This window comes from Rhipicephalus microplus, chromosome 5 (assembly GCF_043290135.1).
Source record: "Rhipicephalus microplus isolate Deutch F79 chromosome 5, USDA_Rmic, whole genome shotgun sequence".
Classification (NCBI taxonomy): domain Eukaryota; kingdom Metazoa; phylum Arthropoda; class Arachnida; order Ixodida; family Ixodidae; genus Rhipicephalus; species Rhipicephalus microplus.
Genome location: NC_134704.1, coordinates 33,255,137 through 33,268,183, shown reverse-complemented (window position 1 = coordinate 33,268,183; position 13,047 = coordinate 33,255,137). Strand labels below are relative to the sequence as shown.

The 13,047-nt window shown below is 45.1% G+C and overlaps 2 protein-coding genes across 5 annotated transcripts in view; one reads left to right on the top strand and one right to left on the bottom strand.

Moving 5' to 3' along the window:
• Positions 1–8,469, bottom strand: part of LOC119174745 (uncharacterized) — a 29,781-nt gene extending 21,312 nt beyond the window's left edge. The window contains exons 1-9 of one of the 3 annotated variants that reach the window (XM_075895170.1): positions 8,321–8,469; positions 7,995–8,063; positions 7,078–7,182; positions 5,378–5,599; positions 4,607–5,002; positions 3,056–3,138; positions 2,112–2,370; positions 1,547–1,603; positions 1,297–1,453 (exon numbers count right to left, since the gene is read on the bottom strand). In XM_075895170.1, coding sequence (XP_075751285.1) covers positions 1,297–1,453; positions 1,547–1,603; positions 2,112–2,370; positions 3,056–3,138; positions 4,607–5,002; positions 5,378–5,599; positions 7,078–7,182; positions 7,995–8,063; positions 8,321–8,405 — 1,433 coding nt within the window. In that variant the 5' untranslated portion in view covers positions 8,406–8,469. Of the gene's footprint in view, positions 1–1,296; positions 1,454–1,546; positions 1,604–2,111; positions 2,371–3,055; positions 3,139–4,606; positions 5,003–5,377; positions 5,600–7,077; positions 7,183–7,994; positions 8,067–8,320 lie in introns of all 3 variants that reach the window. The other 2 variants (XM_075895169.1, XM_037425785.2) reach the window with 2 other exon arrangements.
• A 351-nt stretch (positions 8,470–8,820) lies between these two features.
• The window catches only part of LOC119174746 (uncharacterized), a 35,836-nt gene continuing 31,609 nt past the window's right edge, over positions 8,821–13,047 (top strand). The window contains exons 1-4 of one of the 2 annotated variants that reach the window (XM_075895164.1): positions 8,821–8,927; positions 9,283–9,488; positions 10,084–10,165; positions 12,677–12,855. In XM_075895164.1, coding sequence (XP_075751279.1) covers positions 9,344–9,488; positions 10,084–10,165; positions 12,677–12,855 — 406 coding nt within the window. In that variant the 5' untranslated portion in view covers positions 8,821–8,927; positions 9,283–9,343. Of the gene's footprint in view, positions 9,056–9,282; positions 9,489–10,083; positions 10,166–12,676; positions 12,856–13,047 lie in introns of both variants that reach the window. The other variant, XM_075895163.1, reaches the window with a different exon arrangement.

The following is a 13,047-nucleotide window of genomic DNA, read 5'->3' as shown; positions in this document are numbered from 1 at the left end:
TCCCACGGAAACAAAAACTACTTTTGTGTTGGCTGTGCCACGCTTTTAGTTAGCGTCACTTATGTGGGGCCAGGCTGCATTTCGAGAGCGCTTTACCCGTTAGTTTCACGCGGTGTCATTCGCGCTTAGTTTTCGACAGTGTGCACGGTTTCGCTGCCCGTGCATAGAGTGGCCCCCGACGACATACAGGTTTGCTCTTTTTTTTTTATGCGGACAACCATGTCGCCATTAGCGAGGAGATGTCATTTGAGGAGCTGATAGAAACTTTCCGAGACCATGGTGAGAACGACTGATCTTCGGAGGTCGACTCATCACGCCACAGCACCAGTTCAAAGGACCGTAGCCTTTGCAATTAGCCGATTAGCTCTGGCTACATGACGGCGCGTTGGATGTAATATGAGTGCGATAGCAACCAACTGTAATTAATGTTACGCAAAATAAGGCTGGCAGCCAACTCTTTCGCTCCAACATCATGGAACTCCTACAAAACACTCATGAAAGTATGAAAGTAAATACGGCCACTCCAAGTAGACGCTTTCTTTTCACACAGTCTCCATGTTGAAAGCGCACTGATGCTTGCCGCGATAGCACGCACACCAGCGATCAGGACCACGCCCTGAAAATCAAACTTCACGGTTGCTACTCGAGCAACCCCCCCCCCCCCCATTTTTTTCATGCTTGCTCAAAACGAATGGTTTCCTTTGAACAATTCCTTTGAAAGGTTTCCTTTGAGCATTCGACGGCAGTTCTAACACGCGGGGTGGATGTTATCGTATGCACCCTCCAGGCGATAGAGATCAGCCGGCTAGTTTGATCTATGCTTCAGCAGCGGTCGCGTGCTTTTATCCACTTGTAAAAGTTACGATGTGCGGAGGCCTGTTATCAATTTGGACTCGTTACGGAACATGGCGGCGATGACAAAAACCAGTCGAGTGTCCATATCATTGCTACTGTAACAATACCGCAGTTCATTACCACAAAATAAGTGTTTTGGGTGAGCTCTGCCTACAGTTCCCCTTTTGTTTAATCTGTGAATTGATTTTTTGAATTTTCGTAATGAACCTGCATATAATAAAACCCTCTTCATAACGAATTTTTCCTAGAATATGTCAATTCAGTTATATCCAGGTTTTCCTGTAGTGGAGTATACGAAGGGGGGGAAGAGAAGCAAAGGTGAAGAGTGATGTGAGGGTGAGGAGCAGGGAACACCACCAGCCTTACTGCTTTCTCAGTCTTTGCACCACAAGTTCAAACTGCCCAAATTTATTTTCCCCACTTTTCAAAATCTGAACACACCTTTTTGAGTTCTGGTCCTGCTTGGCAGAGGCTCCAGCTGAGGAGGCGGCTGTACCAGATGATCCCTTGGACAACACACTCTGCTTGGAACCGCCACCGCTCGGAGCTCGTGCAACCAAATGCACCGATCCCCCGGACGTCCTATTGCCAGGAAGGGCTGCATGAGGGAACAAAAATTTGTCCAAACATTACCTGTCATAGTGCATAAATAATTAAATTACTGTAGTACTGCAATTTCATTAATGCTTACGTGGATATGCCAGAAGAATGCAGACATTTTGCAAAAAGGCGAAGCTCCCAGGTGCACCTTGAAAGTGTAATGTTCACACGTTTCGCTCAGAATAACGCGCACCATGGGGCAGAAAACTCCACACTGCCCCTTATTTTCATCTTCTAGAGACAGGACAGCACAATAACTGAACTGGGAATGCAATTGAAAGAAATTAATTTCGGGTTTTACATTTCAAAACCATAATTTTAATACAAGAGACCCTGTACTAAAGGGCTCTAGAAATTTCAATCACCTGGGGTTGTTTAACGTGTACCTAAGTGTATGTACACGGCCTTTTCATGTCGCTTCCATCGAAATGAGGCGCGATAAAACTTCATGGACACTATGAACAGATTGTTGGAACACACTAATTAGTCTACCTCCTGCTTTGAGTAGTGCAGCATTTTTTACTCTGTGTGAGCAAGTGTTCTTCGAGCCAATTCTGTTTGAAAATCCTGGTGCCAGAAACACGTGTTGGTGAGGTAACTGGAGTCGTTTGCAGTACTCCAGCTGGTGTACTTGTGAAAAGCATCCAACAACTCACCTTCACTGGGGCACCCGTGTTTTCCAGCAGATGATGCTGCCACGTTAGTGGATGGGCCACCAGTGTGATGAGATGACAGTGGTGATGGTGCAGGTGATGAAGTGACTCCATCTGTCACCGAACTGGCTGACGACGATGGCGGATGTGCCGATTTGCTGGCATTGAGAGCCGCTTCCTTTGTGGCTCGGTGCTCGGACAAGAGCTCATCGAAGTTCTTTCGGCGCCCAGCAACCGCTCGGCGCAGTGTCAAGGAGTGAGTCTGTAAGCAAATAGGTGAACAATTAGATGTGGTCTTGTTGTAAAAGACTACAATGACAAAGCCCTACGTGGTTTGACAACTGCAAACAGGCTGAACATTAAGTATCTGGCTCGGTGACAAATGAACAGAAGGCGCCCATGATGTGGCTCTAAACACCTCCTGTATTTTTTTTTGTTTTGAACATTTTGTAGTAAACACGCACACCGAGTTCACAATGCTGTAATGACCGAAAATGCCAAATGCGTATGAGCCACAGGAGCTTCACAATATAGAAAACAGATTCTGTGCTCCTCTCCCAACAATTCAGTTTGCCATGCGTTGCTTCTGACATTAGCACTGACTAGAACACCTTTGTCCGCAGCAGATGGGGATAGTACTCTACGAGGAGGAGCGATGAACTGACAAAGCGGGGTGAAGGATAGAGCAAAACGAGTGATCATCAAACCCGTGTAACTCCATTACTACACAGAGCTACCCCTCTTAGTAGGTACACCCATGTCACTGTCTTTGCTTTAGCCACTCAGTTTTTCCAATTTTGATGTTTTCGTGGCTTTCTTTGAATGTACCCACTATTACGGCATCATCAAAAAAAAATTCACACGGTTACACGCTCATTCTAGACTTGTACCCAACTAAAACACCACGACTAAGTTCTGACCTCTAGGTGGTTTCGACGAGCACTTACTTTGCAAGTGAGGGAGCGGGTGCACGGCTTCCCGCTGTCTCCAATAAGGACACCGCAGTGCTTGTTTGGGTCGTACTCACGATCTGAAGATTAATAAATACAAAATACTGAAGACAGGCTATGTAACAACAGCTTTCATGCTTGACACAAACCGAAACATTTAGCGTGCCTATGCTTAGTGAACTACATTTCAGAGACACACACACACACACACACAGGAATTTATAAAAATTGATAACTACCTCTTATGTATCAGCAGAAATAATCCCAATGCATGCTCAACTACATGAAGGTTTCCCAACTATAGAGTTACAGGAAGGTCGAGGTTACAAAAATTTCTTTTTAAGTCCTATCTACCACAGCAACTCGATGCAATTCGGTCAATCGTGCACAGCAACCTAATAAATTAGCAAATAAATACATAAATATGAAGTGAATACTGTAGAAATTGTTCAATGAGGATTTCTCTTATGGTAAAAGAAATGTCTAATTTCTGCGGTTAACAAGAACATCATTGAAACACCATCTGGTACAGAACTATCCTGTTACAGTATCGCTAGCCACTATACAGGCCGAATGTCCATATAAAAGAATGCTTCGACTCGGGAGCCCAATATGGCCAGTGCTCAAGATACACGGACTCATTCACACCTATCTACGGTCAGGTAAAAAAAAAAAATGCTTTTAATTCATGTACAATTCAATAAGGCTTTTAGAACGTCAGCTCCGATTATCCGGTCTGCATGCCCAAATGCTGTGCTATCAGTAAAAAATGAAATGCAAATCTGCAACCTGTGCTTCAAGGCTTTGTTTCATACATAAGGTGTAGCAGTGCGGAGGCTAAGTAAGAAGCTCAGCCAGCAAAATGTGCAAGTTCGTGTGGTTAGTACTAGGCTTTCGTCATCATAAGAGCCTGTGCGAGCAGAGTCGCGACGGCCTGCAAATGAAATGCCAAGAACCGAAAACAAAGAGGAACTTTTTGATCCAGAAGATCGTATTCGGAACTGTAAGTTGAGCTTTCTCAATCTTTTAAAGCACCAAGAAACTTCATTTATTACAGAGCCAAAACACGAGAAAAAAAATGCATTGTGGTTGGTAAAACAAAACTCTTTCTTGGTGGGAATGCAACTATCACAACAAAGCTTGCTAGCCTCCAAAGCTTTGCCCCTCAAGTAGTGCCAAAACCTCAACACGATTGAGGCACGCCATATCAAAGGGCTCCAGAAATTTCAACCATCTGGCGTTCTTTGACGTGCGCCAAGATCAAACTAGCACACGAGCCTCTATTATTTCGCCTCCATCGAAATATACTAGCAGCAGCTAGTATAAAACCCACAATCTTTGCGTCAACGGACAGGCACAGTAACCACTGCACCACCAAGGAAGATGTTGCACTTGATATATGAAATGGAGTGCAGACTTGTAAAAACTTCCTTTGCGACTCAAAGGCTGCACTTTTCAGAAGGGACGAAGCTCAGACAGTTAAGCGAGAACATTAACAAGAGTTTCCAATATCCCTCGACACCACCCTCGATTGGCTACGTCCCGCACCTTTACACGGCAGCAGCTTCCTCTCCCGTTGAATCTTCTTCCCGTGAGAAGAACCAGTGCCGGCTGTGGAGGCTCCACCGGAGGCCACCTTCCTGACAGAGGTGGGCGCCGTGGTGGGGGTCGTCGCAACTGCCAGTGCCGGAGCGCCGCCGGCGCTCGTGCCCGGCATCACGTGATTGGCCTGCCCTGGGCCTGGTCCGGATAGCAGCCCTTGCCCTCCGGGGGTTAGAGGTGGTGGCTGCTGGGGAGAGGGCAGCTCCTTTTCTCGACCGGGCGAGCTGTTGCGAGCGGCCGTCCCGTCAGGCTGCCGTGGAAGTGGCATACGCTCCACTCGAACTACAGGGGCCAGCGTGTGGTGGTTGCGTTTTAGTCGTTCCGCAGAGCCGCTGTGCTTCCCTACGTAGGTTTTGAACATTATAAGTAACTGAAATACCGGTCCAACAGTTTTAAAGCATTTCTTAAAGTACAAAGTGTAGTTGGATCACCAACTGAGACTACATATTAATTTTGAAGGGAAGATAATTCCTTGATGTTGTGCACCATTGTCCTCGAAACTTTTATACACCAGTTGCACATGAAAGCACGTAAGTTATATCTGCAGCTGCTCCATGGATTGCAAGGTCTTCATTCGTCTCAACTACATTGTCTCGGTGCTGGTGTTAGCTTCAAACTCAACGAAATGCTGCCACTAACAATGATGAAGTTCCCCAGCATAACTAAAAAAACTTCACTTGGTTTATGCAACCGAAAAATGCTTAAAATTCCACACACCTGACAGTGAGGATCCAGTCGGAGCCTTTGCCGTCGATGACGGGCGCCCAGCTTGCCCGCCCGAGTGTCGTGGTGCGGAAGACGATGACGTCGAGGATGAAGATGATGACGAAGAAGAGGAGCTGTGCCCCGAAGACTTTCCTCCACCAGAAGGGTGGAGCACGGAGGGGTCGGCAGTGTGGTCACCCCTAGCAAAGTTGCCAATGCTCCCATGCCGCTGCTCTGAAGGAGCACAAAGGCACAAGGCGGCGTCAGGCAGAACTCCCAATGTTTGATAAATAAGGAAAGTAGCGCGACTCATGCAAGAGGGGAATGAAACTTCAAGCACATAAAATTTCCAGCCCAATTGAGCGCAACTCCTATGCTGTCAAAATAAGTGCACCTAATGTCAAAGCAACAACTTCTTAAGATCTGTCTGGGTAAAGCATTCTGGACTTGGGGAAAAAAGTTTTGAAAGTCCATGCAGTCAGACTAAACAAAAAAGACTGCATCAAAGTAAATGTAAATAGCTTTCTAAGGTTGTTTTTGAGTGCGTTTAGTTTATATGTACGTATATACTCTCACTCTCCTCAGTACACTTATAACCACTACTTACCATTACAAAAAAAAAAAAAAACTTAATAAATACATGGTGTTTTCTGTGAATAAACACCTTACTCATTAGCTCACTAGAAGGAACCTGCACGAGTTAATAAAAAATTAATGGAGCCTTACTGAAAGAATGAATCCTAGCTGATTGATAATTTGATGCTAACTGGAATGTGCCTGTGCACATGACGAAATAGCAAATCAATTAAGAAATTCGATGTAGGAGATAGCACGAAAATACCTTACACCAAACTACTTGCTCGCCTTTCGAATCTTTGCTGTCGCAGCGATTCGGCGCATGTTGCGTGCATCTGGACCAGCTGGTGTGCAAGCATTGCGCAACACAATGAAAGCGGCTGCATAACTGGCGACATTAAACCAATAAGCAAAAAAAAAAAAAAAAATACACGTGCGTTCCAAAATGTCCCATTAGCAGCTTGGAGAGAACCTTACGATTCCGAGCAAAGCACTAAAATTTTAGATTAACTAATAGCGGAGGATTGTTCCATCCGTTTCCTAGCATGAAAAATGTCAAGAGCAGTATTTCACATTAGGTGACAAAACGCACAGACAGAATAACGCTTTGCTGAAGCGCCCAGTCAGCCACCGCAGTTTTTAGCAGAAATATGCAGACCGTTGCTGTAATGATACCAAACACAGTCATATCGCATGCTAGGCTCTTGTGCTGTAATTCAAGCATAAACTGAAGCTCACGGCTAACGTTAGGTAGAAGCTGCTGCCAAAAGCAGAGCCGATAGTCACATGCTCCGCTGCTCTAGACAAGTGTATCTCTATCCAAAGACGTCACAAAGCAACCACCAGGTTCTGCTTGTTACACTCAATTTCGACTAACTTTCCTAAAATGCATTATGGTTTCAGCATGCCATCAATTAAAGGATAATGACGAGCACTCATCTAAACAGTTCCATGCCATCCAAAAATAATAATAACAAACACTATTAACAAATAAGCACTCTCTTAACAGAAAAATATTCAACCTTACTTAAATATTTAACTGTTTTAAACAGTCAATGCTAAATACGATCACGTGTTCTTATATTCCATGCATAGCAATTTCGTTTTGACAAGAAAAAAAAGGGGGGAGCACATACCCAAGTGATTTCGCAGAGCCTGTGGTTTTGTGACTTGGTTACATATTTCGCACACAACTAAATAGAAATCATCCCACGCCGGACAAAATCCAAAAAGTTCCATATCTGAAACAGAATGCGCCGCAAACGCCCATTTTTTCGCTCGTCACGTCACCGAACGGGTAAGAGCAAAATAAAGAAAACAATTCAAGCACATCCAAGCACGAAACGTTACGGTGGTTTCAGAACACACGCAGAAACGTTTAAACGGAGAAAAGAAAAAGATGGAAGCGCCACATGAGTGCACCACAATATCTAAGGGTGCGACAGAAGCTGGCTTTGAACGTAACTACGAGCGCGGCACATTGGTGATGAACTTTTTTTTTTTTTTCGTAACGCGACTTCGCGTGAATGAGTCGCGACAGAGGCGCAAGGAATCCGCGAGTTTCTCCGTGGGCAACGGAGGCTAAAAAGTATCCGTTATCCGCTGCCCTCCCCAAATTTTGCGCTTCCTGAACGGAGCCGAAGCGAGACACGGCTCTGGGCACGGAGCCGTCTCTACGGAGCACACAGCTTGTTGGCTACTTGAAGGTCACAGTTTGTCGGGGGGGCCAGGTCCCGAATTCGTGCACAATGCGGCGCAGACAACGGCTTTTCTCGAAACGTGCAATCGGTTCGAGTCGTCAGCCGGCAGGCAGTACGATCCGACTGGAAAGCGAGTTACGGGGGAGGGCTTGTTTTCATCGGGAACCACCACGAGAGACACGAAACGGCGCACCAAAACACGAGCGCTCGGCAAGTGTTCGGTTCGCGCGCGCTCACACCGTTCGAAAGTGCACCGAACGCTTCGACAGTCACGCTTATTAACCACACATGTCAGAGTAAAGACAGAGAAAAAGTTGAAAAGGAACGAGAATACGTGGACGAGGTTTCCTTACCCTCTTTTCTTAATTTCATGGCATCGCTCTCTCTTTTCGCCGTCTCTGCCTCCGTATCGGCTTCTTCGTCTGCTGAAAAGCAGGATATCCCGTAAGTGCTCGTCTCAGGGCGTCACGTTTGAAAGCGATCTCCAAAGAGAAGATGAGACACGCTAAAATAAGAAGTACGTATGTAACTGTGTCAGCGGTGCTTGTTCTTATTCGTTTAGTCTTAGCTTGTGTCAGGGGAGCCTCTCTGCCGCTGTCCGCGGCCACAGGAATTCAGCCATCACTTGTCACACACGTCACCAATGGAAGCGGAAGCAAGAAAGAGCCGTTCTACTCACTCTCTGGACTCCTGAAGCCGATAGTTTCGGCCCAAGAATTCCATGACTGTCCTTCAGTAGCCGACACACTATTAGGTGCCGCCATTTTGGGAAGATCTGGTATTTTTTTGCTCGTTTCTTGTTGCCGCTGAAGAAAACAGATGAAAACGTAGTATACTGACGTCACAGCCCAGCCAGACGTTTATTGGTTGCCATGTATCGCCACCTCTCGTTGTCTTGATAAAACGCGAGCTGCGTTGCATTTGATGACTGTAAAAACTGATTTTTTACATAATGTATTTCACTAATTTCAACAAACTTATATAAGTGAGCTTTGCTACGTATTTGCAGAGTCAGAGTAACAACATAACTAACATATGTGTGTGACAACGTTTAGTTTCGGTTCCGTTTCTTTTGTACACTTTATGTTTTAATTTATTCCTTAGTATTGAAACAACAGAAAAGAAACACTCAGCTTTCTTTATATTTTAAATTTTGCTGCTTTTATTATTTTTGGTGCTGAGCTTGCTCACTATTGCATAAGTACGTCTTTGAGCCACAAACAAAACTAGCGTCCTGTTGCGGAGTCTCACGCATCGTTTCAATTTCCTGGGCGCGCGAGCACTACGTATGTTTAATGAATTTGTTGTTTGTGTTGTTGCTGCGTCGTCGGCTTCGTAGTAAGCGTGATGTTATGCGTTACGAGCGAAACAGCGCTCAAAGGAACGCCGTGTTCTTTCTGGCTCGTCCTTGACTGTGGGTATACATGCGTGTTCTTATTTCCTCGCCACGCGCCGTGCTCTCGCTAAAGGACAGCGCGGGTGGGATTGTTTAGTCGGCCAGTGGAACCGTTGTCATGGTGTTGACCCTGTTCAAACTTTTTTGACAGCTAGCGCTGCCCCGCTGCTATCACGAATCGTTATGCTTCGCCTCCTTCGCTTGACTGGTGCCTCTGCGATGTTCTCGTGTAATTTCACTGCTAGGTTTCGACGCCGTAGCGACGCCTTTTCGTCGTGAGTTTACGAGTTGGCGTCCGGGGGCAGCATGATTCCGGGTAGTGATGCCCGCGATCAGTTCCAGTCATCCGAGCCGACGCACTGGGTTTCCACGGCGCCCACGGGCTCGGAAGATGTAATCACGCTCACCAAAGCACAGTTACAAAAGCTGCTCAGAGCACTGGAAGCACAAGGTGGGAACCTTTGTAACATCATTGCCTACTTTTTCTTTCTTGTAGCGTGGTGGCCCCTTCGTTTAGTTTAGCGCCGCAAAGCTAAATTGCGCAACGGGCACGTCAGCTTCAATTTCATTCGGTGTGCTATCCGGTGTGCTTGCCTGCCTCTTTCGTTTTTGTTAATCTTGTCTGGCCTCCTTGACTGTACTACTTTTTCTAAAGAGCAAAATTGTAGTTTCGGCGAAAAAAAGCGGTGCTGATGAAAACGAAGTCCGAAAGTGCATTTGGGAACATTGGGTGTGCGCCACAGGCAATAGGTGAACAAGAACAAGCGCAACCATTTGTACTGTCACCATCATGAAATAATTTTAAGATGCAGAAATAAAAATTAATATAATAGAGGAATGTCCTTCTTTCTCATTTGGTTTCTGTGAGGTACCCCCTAAATTTTAGAGGATGTATTCAGATGAATGCACGCTGTTTTCTCTCAGTGCCTAAATTCCAGTAATCTCTTAAAAGAGTTTATAACACTCGAGCACAGTTGTTAATGTTCACATTTATAAAAACAGTGCTGTAAAGTGGGATCGCCATAAACATGTTTTGTACATTTCAGAGCCCTCTGAAACGATAGCAACTGCCTCAGTGCCAACGATCACCAACGGCCTTAGTAAACTGCCCATCTCAGGAGATGACTGGTGAGGTCTCCGTTTTTCCATGGTTACATATAGTATGACTTGATCTTGTTCAGCCATACTTCACAAACTTTGAACTATTTAAGACGTCATATACAGCATAATATAAGGGGTCATAAAGAACCACTGACAGCGAAGTTTTTGCTTGTGCCTTTTTTACTTAAGTTGTGACTTTGTGTCCGGTAATCCTGAAACTAAATCTTAAATGAAATGCTCTAACATATTATATTACTAATTCTAGCATTGTGATTTGCTACCAATTTTGCGTCGCTTTGAAATACCCACCTAAATCTATGAGAAACTAGTGCCCTACAGTGGAGAAGTGCCTAAAATCACATACACTCGAGCTTTGTTGATATCAAAAGTGCAGTTTTCAAATCAGGGCCTCGCGTGTGGTGAAGATTGAAACCATGTGGGTGGTTCAGTATGGAGTTGAGCCTGTTGAGTGTGTGTCCCCCCAGGAAAAATAAAAGGCATTCTTGGCCTAAGCAGCCAGAACCACCTTGAGTGCAACCCAACAACAGAGCGAGAGAGGTGAGGAACAATAGCCTTTGCCGGGTGCAATTTATGGTATTGTTTACACCCCAGAGATCTGTGATGTTGACAATACTTGCTTTACTTGTGAAACATCACATGGGGCCCCAAACTATGTCTTACCAGAGGCGAAGTTGCGAGATGCGGCCTACTCAAAAGAGAACTTGCTGTTACTTTAAAACAAAATTAAAATATCTTAAACCTAATACGTTCACCAGTAATAATTGGTCAGAAGTGCCCGTGTATGCAGGAAAATTGAACGACTCAAACATCTCGAGGTTTCAATTTTGCAGTTGGGGGGTTCTCTAAAGGAGTGCATCAGAACAAGGGCTTCTTCCTCTAATAATTGAATACATCGATGGACCCCATTCCGGCTGTGTGAGGGCTCAGGTTTGATTACCAACTGTGGCATAGAAGCAGAATTTAAAATATGTTCAAGTACTTAGATTTACATATGATGTGAAGAACGTGAATTTGTCAGCATTAGGAGCACATCCCTCTCTGGAGTCTCTTCAGGATGTTGCATTCTGCAATTTTATCCGATTTTGAAATGCCATGTCTGATTAAAAGATGTCTATTACATTGTGCAGTGAGGGATACAGTCAGAATTTTGAAAGCTGGTGTGATACTGCTGTTTCCTTCAGCACGAAGTAACGCTTTGTTGCTTGACTGTGCTTTTTATTGTAGCATGTTCACTAGCAAACTTTTGAACAAGATCAAATTCTTCCTTTGAGTGGCCTTCATCAAATGATGTTCTGATGAACTCATTCATCATGGAAGTTTAGCATCTAAGGCCTTTTGCTGCTAAGCTTGAGGATATGGGTTTAATTTTTGGTCCCTGGGACCATACCTTGATGTGACTGAAATGCAGGAACACTAGTGTACCATGAATTTTAGTAACACCAGGAGCACAAAATTGGTAATCTCTCGACTATGGCGTAGCTAATAATCATGTCGTACAGCATGTGAACACCTTGTCTTGAAGGGGCCCTATAACACTTTTTGGGAATGATCAGAAAACGCTGCCGATCCGTAGTTAAGGCTCCCAAGAACACGCATGCCAATTATTATAGCACAGCACGCGGGCTAGAATTTACAATAAATTCTCAGTAAGCTAAATATCGCTTTCTCTTCTCTCAACAAATGATGCTGCAAGCTCGAAATCACTTAAGTTCCAGGCCTAGTATCGGCCATTAGCTGACTTGAGCATGGCACCCTCAGTTGTTACTGGGGTCGTCGCAGGAGGTTGTGGCTTGTCCATATGTGTGTGCTCTTGCACTGAAAAGCCACGTATTTGAATTAAAAAAAAAAGACAGAGAAAAGGTGCTCAAGGTTACGAGGCTCGTGTGACGCATTTTCTTACCCTGCGTCATCCTTCCCTGCTTAGCTTCTGGCACTTTCGTCTGGACGAGAGAAAAGAGAATGCAATTGCAGCGCACAACAAATCTTTGTAACTCCGCTCGTACTGAACAATTTTTGAAAATTTTTGCGGTGGTGAACTCGTGAGGTTATAAGTTCCTTCAGTAAATCCATTCCATGGCTACTCAGCAAAGTGTTGCAGTGCCCTTTTAAAGAAAAAGACAACTACTTGTAATATAATTATTGGAGGTTTTGTTTATGTATTTTCAGTGACTCAGGGTTCCCAACATGGTCTCGCCACGGTGGTCTAGTAGCTAAGGTACTCGGCCGCTGAGCCGCAGGTCGCGGGGTCGAATCCCGGCTGCGGGGGCTGCATTTTCGATGGAGGCGGAAATGTTGTAGGCCCGTGTGCTCAGATTTGGGAGCACGTTAAAGAACGCCAGGTGGTCGAAATTTCCGGGGCCCTTCACTACGGCGTCTCTCATAATCATATGGTTGTTTTGGGACGTTAAACCCCACATATTAATCAATCTGGGTTCTCAACATGCTTGGGCATTTTCCTGTTTTGAAAAAGGAACCCTGCCATGATTCTGGGTTACCATCATCAGTTATTTCTTGCAGCTTGCCAAACTGGGTGAAGCGTAACAGTAGAGATCCTCGTGGCACTCAGCACTCCAATGAGTCGTCTCTCGCTGGCTTTTCTCAGCGACTTTCAAACTCACATCCTGAGCTTGGAACAGCATCAAGCCGTCCTTTCTCCAAGCTGGCTCAGAAGCAGCGACAGTGGGAGAAGGAGAGAGGTTGGTGAAACATTTGCATTTATTCACTTGGAATTCGAAACTGTTTTTGTAGGGCACCTTCAAATAGTTTTGACGATTTTTTACGAACCCATCAAGTCCGTTGTGCGAGTCCTTTGCATTATTAGCAGACAGATTGGAGAAGACTGTGTAAAGGGTGTAATGCTCATCATTACACTGCCCCAGACGGTGCTA